Source organism: Schistocerca serialis, chromosome 8 (assembly GCF_023864345.2).
Source record: "Schistocerca serialis cubense isolate TAMUIC-IGC-003099 chromosome 8, iqSchSeri2.2, whole genome shotgun sequence".
NCBI classification, from domain to species: Eukaryota; Metazoa; Arthropoda; class Insecta; order Orthoptera; family Acrididae; genus Schistocerca; species Schistocerca serialis.
This window is the reverse complement of record NC_064645.1, coordinates 493,415,599-493,438,600: the sequence shown is the minus strand read 5'-3', so window position 1 is coordinate 493,438,600 and position 23,002 is coordinate 493,415,599. Positions and strand designations below refer to the sequence as shown.

The window sequence follows — 23,002 nt, the reverse complement described above, 5'->3', positions numbered from 1 at the left end:
AAAGAAGTCTGGCCCACTAATCAGAAATTTTGTGTTTGTACTTGTTCGGGGGCAAACATATATGGGATCTAGTTGCACAGTCATTCTTGAGATCCGGGAAATCAGAAGAAAAATTTTTGCGAAGCTGATCCTGTTGTGTCAGCTCTGTACCAGAGTTTATCAAGAGGAGTGACTGATGAATGGTGGCGTGGAGTCCACCCATTTTCAGGCGGTTCCAATGGGCGACAGATCTGGAAATGTGCTGGTCAGGCCAACAGTCAAATACCCATCGTATCGAGGTAGATTAGCACGGCAGGGACATCATGCGTTCTTTCTTCTGTTTAAAGATAACGTCACGGAGACTTCAAAAATAGGACATTGATATCGGCCTTGTCAGGAATGCTATACCTGCTGTCCAACTAAACAGCTACATGAACAAGAGACGACCATATTCTGTAACCACTGACACTTCATACGATCATTCCAGGTGTTAGGTCCGTATTACGACGACGATTACAATCTGCCGACGTTCCTTCTCATCGGAGCCTACATGCACGGATGTGCCCACCGGGATGCTGCATGCAGAACCAGGACTGAAAAGAAGCAGTGTTGCCATGCTATTATCGATGCATGCAGCACTGTCGGCGCGGTCCTCTCTGCTGCTACGTCAAAGGTCGCCGTGCTGACGGTCCGTAGCGCTAGAGTGTTGCAGACAAGCTCATTTTCTGACGCAACGTACGTGATGTGCCTGTACAATCCCACACAGACAAATGAGCAATATGCCTGTACTCTCTGCTGCTGGTTACTTAGGGCGTGGAGTATGGCCCTTCTGAACCCACGTACTCCATATTTGGATGACATCGTCAGATCCCGACCAACACGAGCAGCAAGCAGTATCATAGACCGATAAGCGCAGTCTCGACAGGCTCTGAACCTGCCGCTGTCAGATTCCCACGCGAGTTGGTAGACGTTTTACCCTCTTCCACTGGCTTCTCAAAAGAAGCAATATTAAAACATGTTTTCTGAACGAGAAATTCACTGTGCAATCTTTCGTTATATGTTGAATGTAAATGGAGTTATTGCTACCTGCATTGTGTGGCTGCGCTGAAGTTCTAGGCACTTGTTTATACGAGTATGTTATGTGCTTCAGGTCAGTTTGCCGTTTGGTGCTTGCCACCGTCATGGTGCTGCAATTTAAATGGGTGTAGCTTAAGACCATAATGCACGGAACAATTTAAAGAAGCCTTCATCCAGCATGCCTGATGATGATGACGACGACGATGATCACGATGATGATAATGATGATCATGATGATGACGTCATGCAGAAGAACTCCTAGTAGCAGTATTCATCACTTGGGCGTCTTCAGGCACAGGGAAGACAATCTAGTTACATTTGGCTCCGTCCTCTTACCACATACGAGTATCCAATATCAGTAAAGACAATGCCCTGATGAGTCATGTGGTAACCTGCCATGTTATAGCGCTTTACATTTGCGCCTGTGCTGGAAAACCAGAGCTGCTACACGCTCGTGCTGATGTGCTGAGCAGGACACCAAAGCAGGTGCATCACTCGGAGACGATACTACGAAACTGGTTTCCGTTAAGCGGGTCGAAACTGAACAGCGCAAAAACTTATAAAACACAGTTGAAAACCAAATTTTCAAAGTGCATGGACATTAAAATACATCATAATGATCATCTTTAGGAAGAAGTTGATACAGTCAGATTTTTTGGATTAAATTTGAAAAGCTTAATTAAGCAGTTCTACATTTGCAGTGCAGATAGAAAGTTCTGCTGTCACAAATTCACCCTTCCTCCCCCCCCCTACCCCCCTCCCCCCCCCCCTCCCACCGACCAGAAAAACAAATCATAGTAAATCCATTAACTTTGGTATAGTTTTTTGGGCACGTTCAAATACTGTATCTCAGTCACTGAAGCTGCGGGAGAATACTGTTTCATGTTTCATGCATGTGTGAAGCATAGATATCTTAATTCCCATTATTTCAGGAACTAGAATTCGTAACTTTTTCCTTCATATAAAGTCACTGATTTACAGGGTGTTTCAAAAAGGTGCGGCCAAACTTTCAGGAAACATTCCTCACACACAAATAAAGAAAAGATGTTATGTGGACATGTGTTCGTAAACGCTTAATTTGCATGTTAGAGCTCATTTTAGTTTCGTCAGTATGTACTGTACTTCCTCGATTCACCGCCAGTTGGCCCAATTGCAGGAAGGTGATGTTGACTTCGGTGCTTGTGTTGACATGCGACTCATTGCTCTACAGTACTAGCATCAAGCACATCAGTACGTACCATCAACAGGTTAGTGTTCATCACGAACGTGGTTTTGCAGTCAGTGCAATGTTTACAAATGCGGAGTTGGCAGATGCCCATTTGATGTATGGATTAACACGGGGCAATAGCGGTGGCGTGGTACATTTGTATCGAGACAGAATTCCAGAACGAAGGTGTCCCGACAGGAAGACGTTCGAAGCAATTGATCAGCGTCTTAGGGAGCACGGAACATTCGAGCCTATGACTCGCGACTGGGGAAGACCTAGAACGACGAGGACACCTGCAATGGACGAGGCAATTCTTCGTGCAGTTGACGATAACCCTAAAGTCAGCGTCAGAGAAGTTCCTGCTGTACAAGGTTACGTTGACCACGTCACTGTATGGAGAGTGCTACGGAAGAACCAGTTGTTTCCGTACCATGTACAGCGTGTGCAGGCACTATCAGCAGCTGATTGGCCTCCACGGGTACACTTCTGCGAATGGCTCATCCAACAATATGTCAATCCTCATTTCAGTGCAAATGTTCTCTTTACGGATGAGGCTTCATTCCAACGTGATCAAATTGTAAATTTTCACAATCAACATGTGTGGGCTGACGAGAATCCGCACGCAATTGTGCAATCACGTCATCAACACAGATTTTCTGTGAACGTTTGGGCAGGCATTGTTGGTGATGTCTTGATTGGGCCCCATGTTCTTCCACCTACGGTCAATGGAGCACGTTATCGTGATTTCATACGGGGTACACTACCTGTGCTGCTAGAACATGTGCCTTTACAAGTACGAGACAACATGTGGTTCATGCACGGTGCAGCTCCTGCACATTTCAGTCGAAGTGTTTGTACGCTTCTCAACAACAGATTCGGTGACCGATGGATTGATAAAGGCGGACCAATTCCATGGCCTCCACGCTCTCCTGACCTCAAACGTATTGACTTTCATTTATGGGGGCATTTGAAAGCTCTTGTCTACGCAACCCCGGTACCAAATGTAGAGACTCTTCGTGCTCGTATTGTGGATGGCTGTGATACAATATGCCATTCTCCAGGGCTGCATCAGCGCATCAGGGATTCCATGCGACGGAAGGTGGATGCATGTATCCTCGCTAACGGAGGACATTTTGAACATTTCCTGTAACAAAGTGTTTGAAGTCACGCTGGTACGTTCTGTTGCTGTGTATTTCCATTCCATGATTAATGTGATTTGAAGAGAAGTAATAAAATGAGCTCTAACATGGAAAGTAAGCGTTTCCGGACACATGTCCACATAACATATTTTCTTTCTTTGTGTGTGAGGAATGTTGCCTGAAAGTTTGGCCGTACCTTTTTGTAACACCCTCGTATAATCACTTTACAGATTTAGTTGATAAAATCATTGTGGCCAAGTTTACCACACAAGGTCCAAAGATAATTGTTTGCACCACATACATTGAAGTTATACGCTCAAAATCCATAGTATATGGAAATAAAAATATGCAATAAAATAATAGGCAAAAATATGCCAATATGGTACAAAATCTCCTAAAAACAAGTCTAGAAATAACATTCTGTAGAAGAAATGTTACTGTTCATGAAAATAATTCATGCATGGTGAACTGATACCTTGATCAATGTATAAGTGAAATGATAAGTTGATCACTGCATGACTTACTGTTAGATTTAGGTTTAGTGAGTAATTTTATCGTAGTATAACTGTGTTAGCTTTAAGTTACTGTTGTTAACGTTCGTTGTACATTGATTGTGAAGAAGATTTGTCAAAACTTTTCTGAGGTTTCTCCGGCACGTGGATCATTCGACTAACAGATACTCTGTTACATAGTGGGTCTGATGCTTTCGTTATTCTACAGTGCTACCAGTAAAGTATTTCTGTAACTGTGTATGGCTATATGACATTTATAACGCATTTTTTATTTCTTTGGTGTCCTTATCACAATGTAATAGAACATCTTTAATGAGCTATACAAAGGCACAACACTAAATTCTCAGTACAACGAAAAACCAGTCTAAAGTTGCAAATTTTGCACTTTTTATTCACTCGATGACTAGTTTCGGGCCGAGACTTATTTTCAAATCACCGTGACGTAGTCAGAAATGGTATTTACGAAGATGTGAAAACCATGTCAAAAATCTGCAACGAACAGTTACAGTGCATATAGATATCTGAGTACTTTCATCATTCAGGTAACTGACCATTCCTAAAGGAAAAATTACAAATATGGCTAAATCAGGGCTAACATGTACAGCACAGTACTTTAATATTCTGCAAGGCACTCCATCAAATCCATGAGAACCCTTAGGCTTCAGTGGTTTAATTATTGACTCAATCACACCCTTGTCTGTAACACAGAGGAGTATTTCAGACATCAATCTCGGAAAGGCTTTTGCCAAGAAAGTTACATGATTCCCTGTAGAAACTAAAGTTTTATGTACTTCACGCGCAATCCTCAGAAAATGATTGTTAAATACTGTAGATATACTTGATTTATCAGTAACAGAAATATTTTTACTACGAACTAAGTTTATATCGTCGACCTTGTGCTAATGACCAGACACTTCCTTCACAACTGACCACATGGTTTTAATTTTATCCTGTGAATTAGCTATTCTGTTTGCATACCACATACTCTTTGCCTTCCTAATAACATTTTAAGCACCTTACAATACTGTTTGTAAAGGTCTACTGTAGCTTGATTGATATAATTCCCGCTTTGTTTTTCATCATATCCTTATCCCACTAGTCAGCCGCACGGGCTGCCTATTACTGCTAGTACCCCATTTAGAACGTTGTAATAGAAATCAACTCTCAAATAGCACGAGAAATGTGTTAAGGAGAGCATTATGTTTATCATCTATGTTATCGGCACTACAAACGTCCTGTCACTCTTGTTCCTTGACAAGGTTTAAAAGCTCTCTATTGCTGTTGGATTAACTTTCCAAAGTAGTTTGTAATTATATGTGACATTTGTTTGAGTACAAAAGCATTTTAGTCTTAAAATTTGTGCATCATGGTCTGAAAGGCCATTCACCCTTTTACTAACAGAATGCCCATCTAATAATGAACATCTTCAACTGTCGGCGATCTCTGTCAGTCAACAGACGAGGTCGACCTGTACGCTTTTGTGCTGTACGTGCCCCTTCACGTTTCCACTTCACTACCACATCGGAAACCATGGACCTAGGGATGTTTAGGAGTGGGAAAATGTAGCGTACAGACGTATGACACAAGTGACACCCAATCACCTGACGACGTCCGTGAGTTCTGTGGAGCGCCCCATTCTGCTCTCTCACGATGTCTAATGGCTACTGAGGTCGCTGATATGGAGCACCTGGTAGTAGATGGCAGCACAATGCACCTAATATGAAAAACGTATGTTTTTCTGGGTGTCCGGATACTTTTGATCACATAGTGTATGACGTAGTCACAACCTCTATGCTCTGACAATTCATGATTCCCGTATAGGGGGACCATCTGTGTGTCTGATGGACATTGTATTGTGAAAATACAGACACTGTATAATCACAGACATTGTAACCATCAATGACATGAACAAAGTGGTGTCCATGGGGCCTGCTAGGATAAACAGCCACACTTACGTTTACTGGCCTATTTGTATTTCTTAACATCAGAACCCATCTGTAACATTCTCAGCTGGAATTTCACAACTTCATCGGCTTGAAAACAATCTAAGGAATTATCCTATTGAAAACAGACTTGTGCCGATCAGGCTTTTGCTTCAAAACAACAATTTAAGTTTAGTTTTAAGTAATGTTGAGTTCTAAAATGTTTCCACGTCCATCCTGATAAACACAGGCAACAACAAATATAACTTCACACGAAAGAATACAAAAGCATTGGAGACTACAACAATAAACTTCAAATACAGTCAGATGACAACGGCAACAATGCCACGTAGCCCATGTTCCATTGGTACCCTTCGTTTGCCGTCCACGGTAGCCAGCTGTTGCAGTGGCAGCTGCCGACTTACCACAGCAGCAATACGGCTGCCGTGTGCCGTTCAGCGGGCGCCGGGCAAGTACGAATCCAGTCCCATACAACATTCCTCCGACAACCGTGCAGCGACGCTTTTCACACGCCAGACGGACAAGTGTAAAAGAACCCTTATCCTTTATTGGTCACGCATGTTGGTCTAGTGGCGCCCTGGCTGCAATGGTGTGCTCTGTTGTGAGTGGCGTGAGACATGTGTATGTGGTGAATAACTGGGAATATGGTTGTTTTAAATTTTGACATGCCGATGCATCAGACTTCTAGTATGTCAAGGAGCTGCCAGTCCATGAGAAAGAGCACCTTTATTGCCATTCTAAGAAATTTGCAGCAACCTGTCTGCCGAGGTATGTTGTATTCCCGTTTTTTTTCTTTTATATTGTATGTTGTATTCCCGTTTTTCTTTTTCTTTTATATTGTATCTCCTCCACCCATGAACCATGGACCAAGGTGGACGTTGGTGGGGAGGCTTGCGTGCCTCAGTGATACAGATAGCCGTACCGTAGGTACAACCACAATGGAGGGGTATCTGTTGAGAGGCCAGACAAACGTGTGGTTCCTGAAGAGGGGCAGCAGCCTTTTCAGTAGTTGCTGGGACAACAGCCTTGTAACACCAACCAAAACGGCCTTCCTGTGCTGGTACTCCGAACGGCTGAAAGCAAGGGGAAACTACGGCCGTAATTTTTCCCGAGGGCATGCAGCTTTACTAACAGGTGAGGCAATACTGACCTTACGACTTTTCTTAGAAGAAAGATTAAGGAAAGGAAAAAACCTACGTTTCTAGCATTTGTAGACTTAGAAAAAGCTTTTGACAATGTTGACTGGAATACTCTCTTTCAAATTCTTAAGGTGGGAGGGGTAAAATACAGGGAGCGAAAGGCTACTTACAATTTTTACAGAATCCAGAGGGCAATTATAAGAGTCGAGGGGCATGAAAGGGAAGCAGTGGTTGGGAAGGGAGTGAGACATGGTTGTAGCCTCTCCCCGATGTCATTCAATCTGTATATTGAGAAGCAGTAAAGGAAACAAAAGAAAAATTCGGAGTAGGTATTAAAATCCATGGAGAAGAAATAAAAAATTTGAGGTTCGCCGATGACATTGTAATTCTATCAGAGACAGCAAAGGACTTGGAAGAGCAGTTGAACGGAATGGACAGTGTCTTGAAAAGAGGATATAAGATGAACATCAACAAAAGCAAACCGAGGATAATTGAATGTAGTCGAATTAAGTCGGGTGATGCTGAGGAAATTAGATTAGGAAATGAGACACTTAAAGTAGTAAAGGAGTTTTGTTATTTGGGGAGCAAAATAACTGAGCATGGTCGAAATAGAGAAGATATAAAATGTAGACTGGCAATGGCAAGGAAAGCGTTTCTGAAGAAGAAAATTTTTTTAACATCGAGTATAGATTTAAGTGTCAGGAAGTCGTTTCTGAAAGTATTTGTATGGAGTGTAGCCATGTATGGAAGTGAAACATAGACGATAAATAGTTTGGACAAGAAGAAAATGGCTCTGAGCACTATGGGACTCAACTTCTAAGGTCATCAGTCCCCTAGAACTTAGAACTACTTAAACCTAACTAACCTAAGGACATCACGCACATCCATGCCCGAGGCAGGATTCGAACCTGCGACCGTAGCGGTCCCGCGGTTCCAGACTGTAGCGCCAGAAGCGCACGGCCACTCCGGCCGGCGTGGACAAGAAGAAGCTTTCGAAATGTATTGCTACAGAAGAATGCTGAAGATTAGATTGGTAGATCACGAAACTAATGATGAAGTATTGAATAGAATTAGGGAGAAGGGGAGTTTCTGGCACAACTTGACAAAAAGAAGGGACAGGTTAGTAGGACATTTTCTGAGGCATCAGGGGATCACAAATTTAGCATTGGAGGGCAGCGTGGAGGGTAAAAATCGTAGAGGGAGACCAAGAGATGAATACACTAAGCAGATTCAGAAGGATGTAGGTTACAGTAAGTACTGGGAGATGAAGAAGCTTGCACAGGATAGGGTAGCATGGAGAGCTGCATCAAACCAGTCTCAGGACTGAAGACCACAACGACAACAACAACAACAACAACAACAATATTGTATCTGATACTGTGTATTACAGTTGCATTGTATATGGTTACACTGTATACACGTTTTGCAGATGTGAAGATAGTAACATTGTTTATCGAAACCGGTATTGGAGAACAAAGGTTATTACTAACAAGTTTGGTAAAGAAGTTTATCTTCTTTAATCTGTTATCACAGATCGCCCCTTGTGGCTCAGAATGAGTACAGTGATGTAGTAGTTTCACACGAATAAGAAACAAAGATGAGCAACTGCCCAGCAAGTGGACGTATGTCAGATGAATTAATGTCGTCTGTTGACGTTTATACAGAATTATCTGATGCAGAACTGTGCTCAACTGTTATCAAAAGAATTTGTGCGCTCGGTATACTAGAGCGAATCTATGATCCCTTGTTTTTGGACTGTTTTTTTGTGGGTGTGCACAATAGCTTCCTTTAATTCAAGGAAAGATACTATTTTCACGAGGCTATTTGATTAAAATACGTAGTTTACAAGAATAATCATGCAGTTTTATTTATGACCTGGAAAGAAATGAAATTACGTAATTAATTTTTTATTTTCTTTGCAGGTCATAATACGACACTTGAGGATCTAATGGGACATAACGCAGCCCCATTGGCAGAGTATCGTGTCGAAACAAATTTTCTGCTTTGAAGAGAACAAAGCTCCAGGAATCCATGATGAGTCGGTCGAAGTGAACGATAACAATGCACCATCATATTGTGCATCGGGAGAGAGCGTGACCCTTCAGTTGTTGTCAAACAAGTCTGAATGAAGAAGAACAAACTGTCAGACCATCTGCCCTTGAAGAACAGGGGATCGCAAGAGAAGGAAAGACTCTGGTTCTCGAAGACCGGCGTTTTACAATCGAAGCGATAATGAGAAAAGTGAAAATCAGTCATGGATCTGCTGTCAGTATCTTCACGACGTTTTGGTCATGATGAAGATCGCTGCATACTGGGTCTCGCGACTGCTCACAACCATTCAAGAAGCCTGACAGCAGCAGAAACTTTTCAGCTGCGTCAGGCTAATCCAGATGACTCCTATAGTCGGCTACTGAGTGTGACACTATGACTCTGAGACAGAGTAGCATAGCAAGCACTGGAAACATGCGGAAATCATCTCCGCCGAAAAATGAGGATTCATTATCGGGAAAGATGGGGTGTTTTGGAACTTCCACGGTGAGTGCTAACAGATTACGCTAATGAGGGGTCAACTATCGCAGGGGTATGCTTCCGAAATCTTCTAGCGACCTTGCTGGAGGCTGTCAAGAAGTGTCGCTGGAAGCTGGCCAAGGGGGTATTTTTGCCCCACGAAAGCGTCTTAGCTGATTCTCGCTCCAGTAATCACCTGACATGGCACCCAGTGACTGCTTTCTCTTTTCTCGGATAAAGGAACAAAAGCGTAGCAGGTATTTCCAGAGGGCAATGAGGTGACGTTCGATATAGAACGTCTCCTGAACAACCGAATCGCAGCTTCTACAACCAACGTCTCTGCAGGGAAAAATGTGTCCGCGTGAAGCGAGAGTACGTAGAAAAGGATCGACACTGCCACCGTATATGATGGTAGTAAATCGTTTTTTTTTTCCGAAGTTTTAATGAAAACTTTATATGACTTCATCTCATATTTGGTATTGATGGGCAGTTTAGAATTTTATCTCATTTTCAAACATAATTTTTCATTCAGTTGAATTGCTGCATCGTACACTATTTCTACATTTACATGATTACTTTGTAACTGACAGCTGTCTGGCAGAGGGTTCATAGAACCATTTCAAGCTATTTCTCTACGTTCCACTCACGAACAGCGCGCGGGAGAAACGAGCACTTAAATCTTTATGGGGAATCTTTGATTTCTCTTATTTTATCACGAATATCATTCCTCACTATGTTTTTTTAATTATTCCACAAAACGGTAACAAAAATGTTTAGCTTACAATAAAATGATGTAAATAAGGTCATGAATCACAGCATTCATAGAATGAGGAATGATTTTTCAGTCTTTAACATTAGCACGCTTTTTCCATCTTCACTGTCACCTTCAACTGGCGGTAGTTCAGCATGCACATTTTATTCTTCTGCAGCCTGAGGTTCTTCATCATCATTTCCCAGAAGCAAATTAGGGGTAGCGTCTTTGATTCATAATCAAAACGTCTTCGGTCCCGAGTTCGATTCCCGCCACTGCCTAAATTTTGATAAATAATCAGCATTGGCGGCCGAAGACTTCCGGCATAAGAAGTCAGCCTCATTCTGCCAACGGCCTTGTCAAAGAGGGCGGAGGAGCGGATAGAGGTTCAGGGCACTCTCTTGTTCTAGGGGTGGGAAATTGCCCCTAAACGCGGAAAAATCAGCAATGATCAACGAAATGAGGATGCAGAAGGCAATGGAAACCACTGCATTAAAGGCACGTAACGTGTATCCACAGGACATGTGGCCTGTAATTGAAGAAGTGTCATGATGATCTATCCATTGGCAAAAGATTCCGGAATAGTCCCCCATTCGGATCTCCGGGAGGGGACTGCCAAGGGGGAGGTTACCATGAGAAAAAGATTGAATAATCAACGAATGGATAACGTTCTACGAGTCGGGGCGTGGAATGTCGGAAGCTTGAACGTGGTAGGGAAACTAGAAAATCTGAAAAGGGAAATGCAAAGGCTCAATCTAGATATAGTAGGGGTCAGTGAAGTGAAGTGGACGGAAGACAAGGATTTCTGGTCAGATGAGTATCGGGTGATATCAACAGTAGCAGAAAATGGTATAACAGGTGTAGGATTCGTTATGAATAGGAAGGTAGGGCAGAGGGTGTGTTACTGTGAACAGTTCAGTGACCGGGTTGTTCTAATCAGTATCGACAGCAGACCAACACCGACAACGATAGTTCAGGTATACATGCCGCCGTCCCAAGCTGAAGATGAACAGATAGAGAAAGTGTATGAGGATATTGAAAGGGTAATGCAGTATGTAAAGGGGGACGAAAATCTAATAGTCATGGGCGACTGGAATGCAGTTGTAGGGGAAGGAGTACAAGAAAAGGTTACAGGAGAATATGGGCTTGGGACAAGGAATGAAAGAGGAGAAAGACTAATTGAGTTCGGTAACAAGTTTCAGCTAGTAATAGCGAATACCCTGTTCAAGAATCACAAGAGGAGGAGGTATACTTGGAAAAGGCCGGGAGATACGGGAAGATTTCAATTAGATTACATCATGGTCAGACAGAGATTCCGAAATCAGATACTGGATTATAAGGCGTATCCAGGAGCAGATATAGACTCAGATCACAATATAGTAGTGATGGAGAGTAGGCTGAAGTTCAAGACATTAGTCAGGAAGAATCAATACGCAAAGAAGTGAGATACGGAAGTACTAAGGAATGACGAGATACGTTTGAAGTTCTCTAACGCTATAGATACAACAACAGGGAATAGCGCAGTAGGCAGTACAGTTGAAGAGGAATGGACATCTCTAACAAGGGACATCACAGAAGTTGGGAAGGTTCAAAATGGCTCTGAGCACTATGGGACTTAACTACTGTGGTCATCAGTCCCCTAGAACTTAGAACTACTTAAACCTAACTAACCTAAGGACATCACACACAACCATGCCCGAGGCAGGATTCGAACCTGCGACCGTAGCAGTCGCGCGGTTCCGGACTGCGCGCCTAGAACCACGAGACCACCGCGGCCGGCAGTTGGGAAGGAAAACATAGGTACAAAGAAGGTAGCTGCGAAGAAACCATGGGTAACAGAAGAAATACTTCAGTTGATTGATGAAAGGAGGAAGGACAAACATGTTCCGCGAAAATCAGGAATACAGAAATACAAGTCGCTGAGGAATGAAATAAATAGGAAGTGCAGGGAAGCTAAGACGAAATGGCTGCAGGAAAAATGTGAAGACATCGAAAAAGATATGATTGTCGGAAGGACAGACTCAGCATACAGGAAAGTCAAAATAACCTTTGGTGACATTAAAAGCAACGGTGGTAACATTAAGAGTGAAACGGGAATTCCACTGTTAAATGCAGAGGAGAGAGCAGATAGGTGGAAAGAATGCATTGAAAGCCTCTATGAGGGTGAAGACTTGTCTGATGTGATAGAAGAAGAGACAGGAGTCGATTTAGAAGAGAGAGGGGATCCAGTATTAGAATCGGAATTTAATAGAGCTTTGGAGGACTTACGGTCAAATAAGGCAGAAGGGATAGATAACATTCCATCAGAATTTCTAAAATCAATGGGGGAAGTGGCAAAAAAACGACTATTCGCGTTTGTGTGTAGAATATATGAGTCTGGCGACATACCATCTGACTTTCGGAAAAGCAACTTCCACACAATTCCGAAGACGGCAAGAGCTGACAAGTGCGAGAATTATCGCACAATCAGCTTAACAGCGCATGCATCGAAGCTGCTTACAAAAATAATATACAGAAGAATGGAAAAGGAAATTGAGAATGCGCTAGGTGACGATCAGTTTGGCTTTAGGGAAAGTAAAGGGACGAGAGAGGCAATTCTGACGTTACGGCTAATAATGGAAGCAAGGCTAAAGAAAAATCAAGACACTTTCATAGGATTTGTCGACCTGGAAAAAGCGTTCGACAATATAAAATGGTGCAAGCTGTTCGAGAGTCTGAATAAAGTAGGGGTAAGCTATAGGGAGAGACGGGTCATATACAATATGTACAACAACCAAGAGTGAATAATAAGAGTAGACGATCAAGAACGAAGTGCTCGTATTAAGAGGGGTGTAAGACAAGGCTGTAGCCTTTCGCCCCTACTGTTCAATCTGTACATCAAGGAAGCAATGATGGAAATAAAAGAAAGGTTCAGGAGTGGAATTAAAATACAAGGTGAAAGGATATCAATGATACGATTCGCTGATGACATTGCTATCCTGAGTGAAAGTGAAGAAGAATTAAATGATCTGCTGAACAGAATGAACAGTCTAATGAGTACACAGTATGGTTTGAGAGTAAATCGGAGAAAGAAGAAGGTAATGTGAAGTAGTAGAAATGAGAACAGCGAGAAACTTAACATCAGGATTGATAGTCACGAAGTCAATGAAGTTAAGGAATTCTGCTACCTAGGCAGTAAAATAACCAATGACGGACGGAGCAAGGAGGACATCAAAAGCAGACTCGCTATGGCACAAAAGGCATTTCTGGCCAAGAGAAGTCTACTAATATCAAATACCGGCCTTAATTTGAGGAAGAAATTTCTGAGGATGTACGTCTGGAGTACAGCATTGTATGGTAGTGAAACATGGACTGTGGGAAAACCGGAACAGAAGAGAATCGAAGCATTTGAGATGTTGTGCTATAGACGAATGTTGAAAATTAGGTGGACTGATAAGGAATGAGGAGGTTCTACGCAGAATCGGAGAGGAAAGGAATATGTGGAAAACACTGATAAGGAGAAGGGACAGGATGATCTGCTAAGACATGAGGGAATGACTTCCATGGTACTAGAGGGAGCTGTAGAGGGCAAAAACTGTAGAGGAAGACAGAGATTGGAATACGTCAAGCAAATAATTGAGGACGTAAGTTGCAAGTGCTTCTCTGAGCTGAAGAGGTTAGCACAGGAAAGGAATTCGTGGCGGGCCGCATCAAACCAGTCAGTAGACTGATGACAAAAAGAAGAAATCCTTGCTGTGTGTTCATAAGTCTCTTCCAGGATAAATTACGTGAACAAAAGAGCAGTCCCGGGCCGCAACGTTGCAAAGTCCTTGACTTAGGTAGGCGTCAACAAAATATTTTCGCACTCTGAGGAGAAAGCTGGTGACTAATGAGAAGATCCTGCCGCAATGAAAAACGTCTTTCTTTTAATAATTGCCACACCAATTCACGTATCATATTCATGGCGCTCTCTTCTGTATTTCGCCGGCCGTGGTGGTCTAGTGGTTCTAGGCGCGCAGTCCGGAACGCGGGACTGCTACGGTCGCAGGTTCGAATCCTGCCTCGGGCATGGATGTTTGTGATGTCTTTAGGTTAGTTAGGTTCTAGGGGACTGATGACCACAGAAGTTAAGTCCCATAGTGCTCAGAGCCATTTGAACCATTTCTTCAGTATTTCGCGTTAGTACAACACAGACTGCGCTTCTTTGAACTTTTTCTATCTTCTTTAGATCCTATCTGATGTGGATCCCATTTCGCACAGCAATGCGCCAGAAGAGAACGTACAAACGTCAAATAGGCAGTCTCTTTAGAAGACCTGTTGAATTATCTCAGTGCTCTGCCAATAAATCGTATTCTTTGGTTTGCTTTGCCCACAAATTATCTATGTGATCGTCCCAACCTAAGTTATTCGTATTTGTAATCCCTAAGTATTTAGCTGAATTTACAGATTTGTGTGATTTATTATGTAACCGAAATTTAGCGGGTTTCTTTTCGTATCCATGTGGGTGATTCCACATTTTTCATTATTTAGAGTCAATTGCCACTTTTGCAATTTGTTTTGATCTTCTGATGACTTTATCACACGATAAATGATAATTTCATCTGCAAACATCTAAGAGCGCTGATCAGATTGTCTCCTAAATTGTTTCTGTAGAACAGGAACAGCAGAGGGCCTATAACACTTCCTAGGGAACGCCAGATATTACTTTTGTCTTACTCGATGACTTTCCATCAGTTACTATGAACTACGACCTTTCTGACAGGATATCATGAATCCAGTCGCGTAACCGAGGCGGTAGTCGGTAGGCACGCAATTTGATTAGAAGTCACTTATGAGGCACTGTGTGAAAACCTTCTCGAAATCTAAAAATATGGAGTCAATTTCACATCCTCTGTCAACAGCACTCATTACTCTTGAAACTAATAATACACTGCCTGTTAAAAAAGTGAAGCAAGCAGAAGACATGGCCGAATGCCAATGTAACATCGTACACGTACGCCCACGGGCTGGTATGCAAATGATTAGATTCGCAAATTCTCTGTCATAGACAGAACGGCCACAAGAGTGCGTTATCATTGTTGTTATCAGGTAGTGTTTATAAGCCGCATGAACAGCGTTAGATGTTGAGTGATCACTGTGAAGGACACGGAGATGCCGCATACTAGTGTGAGAAACCACCTGATGGAGACTGAAAGTGGTCTCATTGATCGCTTTCATTTGGCCGGCTGTTCGAATCGTGTAATTTTCAGATTTGCGAGGCATTCAAGTCTGACAAGTGGTCCGATGTTGGACTACCTGGGAGCGGAGGGCAGGGATAATCGTCGCAAAATCTCCGGGCGACCACGTAAACCACCACAATGGGGGATCGCCGTACTGTGCAACAAGGAAATCGTAACCCCTTTACACCTGCCATGCGAGAACACTTATTGGACTCCCCGCGACAGTCTGTGCCATGCCGCACCGTTGGACGGGGACTAGCAACAGCCAGGCTGGGAAAATACTGTCCCATGCGTAGGCTGTCATTAACAACATATCAGAAACGGCTGCGTTTAGAGTGGTACTGTACCTGGAAAGCATGGACTACTGATTAATGGCGTCGCATTGCCTTCGTAAGTGAATGAGGGTTACGCACTTCCCTGGGTGGCCATCGCCGGCGGCTAAGTTGGTGACCTGGGTAGAGATGCCGTTCTTGCAATGGTTTAGAGAGGTGTAGCATTGTTATTCCTGGCGTCATGGTGTGGAAAGCTATTGGACATGACCTAATTTCGTGGTCGGTAGTGATTGAAGGAACTCTGATAGGCCGGCCGCGGTGGTCTAGCGGTTCTAGGCGCGCAGTTCGGAACCGCGCGACTGCTACGGTCGCAGGTTCGAATCCTGCCTCGGGCATGGATGTGTGTGTTGTCCTTAGGTTAGTTCGGTTTAAGTAGTTCTAAGTTCTAGGGGACTGATGACCACAGATGTTAAGTCCCATAGTGCTCAGAGCCAACTCTGATAGCACTGACATCTCGCGGTCTCAAGTGTTACCTCTCACGGAACAGTACAGTGGTAGCATGTTTCAACACGACGACGGTCGTCCACACATGGAGCGTGTCTCTATGAACTGTCTCCGTGATGTTGAGGTCCTCCTATGGTCAGTAAGATCCCCAGATCTGTTTCCGACAGAAGATGTGAGGGAGCAGCTCTGGTTTAAACTCTGTCCCAGTGTAACACCGAAAATGCAGGATGCATGGCACCTCCTACCGATATATAAACTTTTTTAGCCGAATTGTTTGTAAATATTTGTAATTTAAATGCTTTCTTTGATTAGTAAGGACATTGCTTCATTGTATGTGTAAGTTTAGGTAGAAGTCCGTTGAAATTTCATTATATTTATCTGTGTCTTCCTGTGAAACTTACAAGCTCTGGGAAAAAGCAAAAGGAATTGTTATTTGCATCGACTAGCAACGGTAATAGCAGTGCCTGTGTGTTGTAAAATCTTTGGGTAGGTGGTTGTTGCGCGGAGTGCGTGGAGAGAGGCAGACAGGTTCGAGCTCTTGTAGTGTGCGAAAGTGTGGTGTTAACGCTCTCGCAGTAGAGAGTACCACTTCATTACCATCATGTACGTGCGCCATCCAGATGTCTAGTAGCAGGAGTAGGGACAGTGGACGGACGAAAGAGGCTGTATTAATTAAGGTTGCTAGTTCCTGTAGTTAGCCATGCTCCACAAGATGCTACCGTCTTCAACAACAGCAGCAGTTCCAGCAACAGAGATTTGTCGGCGGCTCCAAGTTTTGTCGTATGCACAACGCTGAAGTAAGACTGTTCATTGGTAGAAAGTATTAACAGCGAACCCAGCAGCACAACAGAATGCGATTTGATTGAAAAAATTTATTTAAATAATAATCAGTTAAACGCAGGACTATTGTGACCTCATTGTCCTCAGACATTGTTACCAGCCCGCATCTCGTGGTCGTGCGGTAGCGTTCTCGCTTCCCACGCCCGGGTTCCCGGGTTCGATTCCCGGCGGGGTCAGGGATTTTCTCTGCCTCGTGATGGCTGGGTGTTGTGTGATGTCCTTAGGTTAGTTAGATTTAAGTAGTTCTAAGTTCTAGGGGACTGATGACCATAGATGTTAAGTCCCATAGTGCTCAGAGCCATTTGAACCATTTGAACATTGTTACCAAGCAGGGTCCTTGTTCCTTTTCTTCCGTCATATGCTAACCGAGGGTCATAAGGAACAAATTGAATAGTTACAGTCAAATTATTAATGGATAATTTCACTTTTAAGAAATTTTGCCTCAGTCTACTTTCAATTAAGTGTTGTAAAACAGAGGTTTCAGTATGTGGGTAAATGAAGGGAATTTCATTTTCAAATTTGAGAATCAATCACTGGAAAGAACCCAAATCTAAAGAAATGCACAAATTAAGAGTGCAGAAGTTTTATTTATTTTAGATATAACTTCGAGCACACGGCTGTTTGGTTTGGTACGTATTCTATTATTTATTTCTGTTCAAGTCAGTAAAAAAAAGGCTCAGTTGTTCAGACAATAATTTGAAATCCAGTTTGCAAAATAAGTTACTGCAAAGTAATAAGCACTTGCTTTTTTTCTTAATTTCTTTGATGACGATACGTTGAGGTCATTGAAAGTCATTGTTCACGTAACAAAGTTCAGTACTAACGTACAGTTTAACTGTATATTTTCAAATCATTACTCGATTGTTTTTTTCGAAATTTAATGACAAACATAACGTAAGAGTCAGTTGTCAGTTTTCTTCATCATTACATACTCACTTAAAGTTAGTGTTAAAAAAAGTGACAACCTTCAGTTGCCACGTCAGTGGTTAACAATTCATGTTTTTCTTTTCCATCATCTTGTACAGGATTTTGGATGTAAACTGCCCTAGTGGGCTGGCGACCGTTGATTACTTCCTTTTCGTTCATTAGTGTAACTTTCGGATTCATGATCAGTGGTACCCCTTTTCTGTCCAGTGTTGTTCGTGAGTGAATGCACAAAATAGCTTTCATTTTTCCAAATTACAATCCAGTTCGATTTAATTACTTTTTAATTTTAGTAGACTTTTCCATCAGAAAAGTCTGTTGTACACTTTATTCCTACTTATCGGTACTATTTCTTCGGGAAAGATAGCCTTATCCGATTAGTAAAAATCCATTAGGCATACACGAGATCCAAGGTCATATTTTATATCGCAAGCAGGATAGGCCGATTAGTAATGGGGAGGCTACACCAGTCCCATATAGAGATTTTCATAGACAGTTGTAACATTTGCCTCAGGAGAGGATACAACGGCCATACGACAGGCTTCCCATGCGAATCAGTGCACGAATCCGGGCCAGAGTGTGTGTGCCCCGTTATACTGGTAAGTAGGCCTATACTGCTATATTATTTGTAAAGTTAATCTTACGAGGTGTGGCTAGAAAAAAACCGGACTAGTACTGGTGAAACAATAAAACGAATGCAATAAGGCTGAAAGTCGCGTGGCCTACTGCTCGAGTTTCATCTGCCTCCTGCACTCAGTCTGCCCGTGGCGTCTGTTTTAAGTAGTTGACGTTTTGTCTGTGCATCGGAAAATGTTGAGTGTACAGAAAGAACAGCGTGTTAACATCAAATTTTGTTTCAAACTGGGAAAATCTGCAAGTCAAACGTTTGTAATGTTACAACAAGTGTACGGCGATGATTGTTTATCGCGAACACAAGTGTTTGAGTGGTTTAAACGATTTAAAGATGGCCGCGAAGACACCAGTGATGACACTCGCACTGGCAGACCATTGTCAGCAAAAACTGATGCAAACATTGAAAAAATCGGTAAACTTGTTCGACAAGATCGCCGTTTAACAATCAGAGCAGTGTCTGAGTTAACAGGAGATGACAAGGAAAGTGTTAGGCAGATTCTTCTTGAAAGTTTCAACATGAACAAAGTGTGTTCAAAAATGGTTCCAAAGTGTCTCACAATTGAACAGAAGGAACGCCGAAGAATGATTTGTTCTGACATCCTGGAAAACATTGAAAGTGATCCCACCTTCTTACAAAATGTTATTACTTGCGATGAATCGTGGTTTTTTACTTACGATCCCGAAACTAAACGCCAATCGATGCATTGGAAAACTCCTGTTTCTCCACGACAAAAAAAAGCACGAATGTCAAAATCGAAATTCAAGGCAATGATGATTGTTTTTTTTTTTACATCAAAGGGATTGTGCACATTGATTGGGTACCAGAGGGACAAACAGTGAATCAGCATTACTACATTAGCGTCCTGGCTACCCTACGTGAGCGAGTACGGAGAAAACGGAGCGATTTGTGAAGAAAAAAGTCATGGATCCTTCACCAAGACAATGCCCCAGCTCACAGTGCGTTGTCAGTGAAGATGTTTTTGGCAAAACACAACATTCACATCTTAGATCATCCACCCTACTCACCTGATTTGGCACCCTGTGACTTTTTTCTTTTCCCTAAAGTCAAGTCAGCTTTGAAAGGAACTAGATTTGAGACTGTTGAAGCAGTAAAAGAAAAAGCGACGGAAGTAATGTATGGACTTACCGAAAATGATCTGCAGCATTGCTATGAACAGTGGAAAATTCGTATGGAGCGGTGTAGAGACCGAGGAGGAGAGTACATTGAAGGAGATAACATGAAATTGTAAATAATTGTAAATAAATGTTTTTTCCAGCATTAGTCCGGTTTTTTTCTAGCCGCACCTCGTATTTTTTAATCACTGAAATTGCACCACGCACTATCTCCACTCGTCTCTTCCTCCAATTACAGATGTTACACTTGTTTTGGTCAGAAAGACCCATAACTTGCAGGACGGAGATGTACGTACCGCAGTTTCCGGAGGAGGTGTAGGCGCGGCCGTTGGCGCTGGAGCTGAGCCCGCCGCTGCGACTGCTGCCGTGTCCGGGTATGGTGTCGGAGCGCCAGAGGACGCGCACGATCTGGTAGTAGGCGACCGACATGAAGAGCAGCGGCAGCGTGTACAGCAGCAGGCTCTTGGCGCCGTGGAACACCATCTCGGAGTCGTAGCTCCAGGTGCTCTCGCACTGCGTCAGCAGCACAGAGTCCCAGTCGCGGCCGCGGGCCCTCAGCACCACCAGCTCCGGGATGTCTGCACGCAGACCACTCACTCTCAGCACGTGTTCAGACTGTACGCTCGAAAATGAAACAGACATTCAGCCCAAACAAGTCGATCCAAAAATATCTGTGTAGAGAGACGATGGATGGGACCCATCTTGATCTACATCTACACTACTGGCCATTAAAATTGCTACACCAAGAAGAAATGCAGATGATAAACGGGTATTCATTGGACAAATATACTATACTAGAACTGACATGTGACTACATTTTCACGCAATTTGGGTGCATCGACCCTGAGAAATCAGTACCCAGAACAACCACCTCCGGCGCTAATAACGGCCTTGATACGCCTGGGCATTGAGTCAAACAGAGCTTGGATGGCGTGTACACGTACAGCTGCTCATACAGCTTGAACACGACATTACAGTTCATCAAGAGTAGTCACTGGCTTATTGTGACGAGCCAGTTGCACGGCCATCATTGACCAGACGTTTTCAGTTGGTGAGAGATCTGGACAATGCGCTGGCCAGGGCAGCAGTAGAACATTTTCTGTATCCAGAAAGGCTTGTACAGGTCCTGCAACATGCGGTCGTGCATTATCCTGCTGAAATGTAGGGTTTCACGGGGATCGAATGAAGGGTAGAGCCACGGGTCGTAACACATCTGACATGTAACGTCCACTGTTCAAAGTGCCGTCAATGCAAACAAGAGGTGACCGAGACGTGTAACCAGTGGCACCCCATACCATCACGCCGGGTGATACACCAGTATGGCGATGACGAATACACGCTTCCAATGTGCGTTCACCGCGATGTACCAAACACGGATGCGACCATCATGATGCTGTAAACAGAGCATGGATTCATTCAAAAAATGACGTTTTGCCATTCGTGCATGCAGGTTCGTCGTTGAGTACACCATCGCAGGCGCTCCTGTCTGTGATGCAGCGTCAAGGGTAACCGCATCCATGGTGTCCGAGATGATAGTCCATGCTGCTGCAAACGTCGTCGAATTGTTCGTGCAGATGGTTGTTGTCTTGCAAACGTCCCCATCTGCTGACTCTGGGATCGAGACGTGGCTGCACGATCCGTTACAGCCATGCGGATAAGATGCCTGTCATCTCGAATGCTAGTCATACGAGGCAGTTGGGATCCAGCACGGAGATCCATATTACCTTCCTGAACCCACCGATCCTGTATTCTGCTAACAGTCATTGGATCTCGACCAACGGGAGCAGCAATGTCGCGATACGATAAACGGCAATCGCGATAGGCTACAATCCGACCTTTATCAAAGTCGGAAACGTGATGGTACGCATTTCTCCTCCTTACACGAGGAATCACAACAACGTTCACCAGGTAACGCCGGTCAACTGCTGTTTGTGTATGAGAAATCGGTTGGAAACTTTCCTTATGTCAGCACGTTGTAGGTGTCGCCACCGGCGCCAACCTTGTGTGAATGCTCTGAAGAGCTAATCATTTGCATATCACAATGTTCTTTCTGTTGGTTAAATTTCGCGTCTGTAGCACGTCATCTTCGTGGCGTAGCAATTTTAATGGCCAGTACTGTACATCTATACTCCGCAAAATGCCTTTAAGAATAGATGGATCGATGGATTGGTGAATGAATGAATGGATGGATGGATTTAATATTGGGACATTCAATAGTGGAGACAGGTCACTGGAGTCCTCTGCGATAAAAAGATGCCTCAGTATCTAAAGGCAAAAGTATATAAGACCATGATACGCCCAGCAATGTATGGGACTGAGGCAAAGGTTTAATGTCGCACCGATCACCGACAAAGTGAGGGATGTCCTTCTCCGCTGGAGCGGCCACGTCATGAGAAAGCAAGATAACTCAGTTGCAAAAACAGCGCCCCACATCAACCTAGGAGCAACAAGACCACCAGGAAGACACGAAAAGAGATGCACTGATAACATCAGGGCAGACTTGCACGTTGTTGGCTTAAGACCAGAAAATGTCAACGACATGGAGAAATGGAGGAGATGTAGCAAAACAGCAGACCCCGCAAGTCGGGGTTAATGCTTGGAAAGAGAGAGAGAGAGAGATTCAGTAGTAGGGTCATCAGTGACCATTCTCAGTCAGCGGTACGAATAGTCAGTATACACAGGCAAAAAGAACACCAAAAAAGTAATTAATGTAAAGTAATGAAATTACGGAAATATATCTGTCTAGTGTAATATTTCTGGCTTAGTCAGCCATCATATTAGGCTCCAAAAAGCTGTTCCCAGAGCAGTGGAGATGCAAGAAGTATGCAGATGACGAATTATGGTGTGAGGTACCTGTGGCAGATGTTAGATTCTGTACCATTCCCGTGAGAAAGACCGCCTGCATAATGCTACTGTTCTGTGACTGGGTGCTGTGTTCGGAACAAGGGCGCCAATACGTTAAAGTATAGTTATTATTATTAGTTAAACTACTCATTGGAATGACTTCACTTTTTAATATAAATATCTCTCAACAGCTGACTATGAGTCATTCATTTTAAAATTATGAAAAACAATTTAAATCAAAAACGAAAGACTGACGAAATTGCAGACGAAGCGTTCGGGTCACGCTTTTTCTGGTAAGGCGCGCGAAGTGTTTTGGGCTGTTCGTCACTCTGGATTAGGCAGTCTAGAAGAACAGACATGTTGTCTGTCGTAGGATGTGTTTCCAATTTTTATTTAAG

General features: G+C 43.3%; 1 protein-coding gene across 1 annotated transcript in view; it reads right to left on the bottom strand.

The window, feature by feature from the left end:
• LOC126417089 (orexin receptor type 2-like) overlaps positions 1–23,002 on the bottom strand; it is a gene marked incomplete at its 5' end in the record, with an annotated part of 145,116 nt that overhangs the window by 104,029 nt on the left and 18,085 nt on the right. The window contains one exon of the mRNA XM_050084983.1: positions 20,053–20,338. Within this exon, the coding sequence (XP_049940940.1) occupies positions 20,053–20,338 (286 nt within the window). The remainder of the gene's footprint in view (positions 1–20,052; positions 20,339–23,002) is intronic.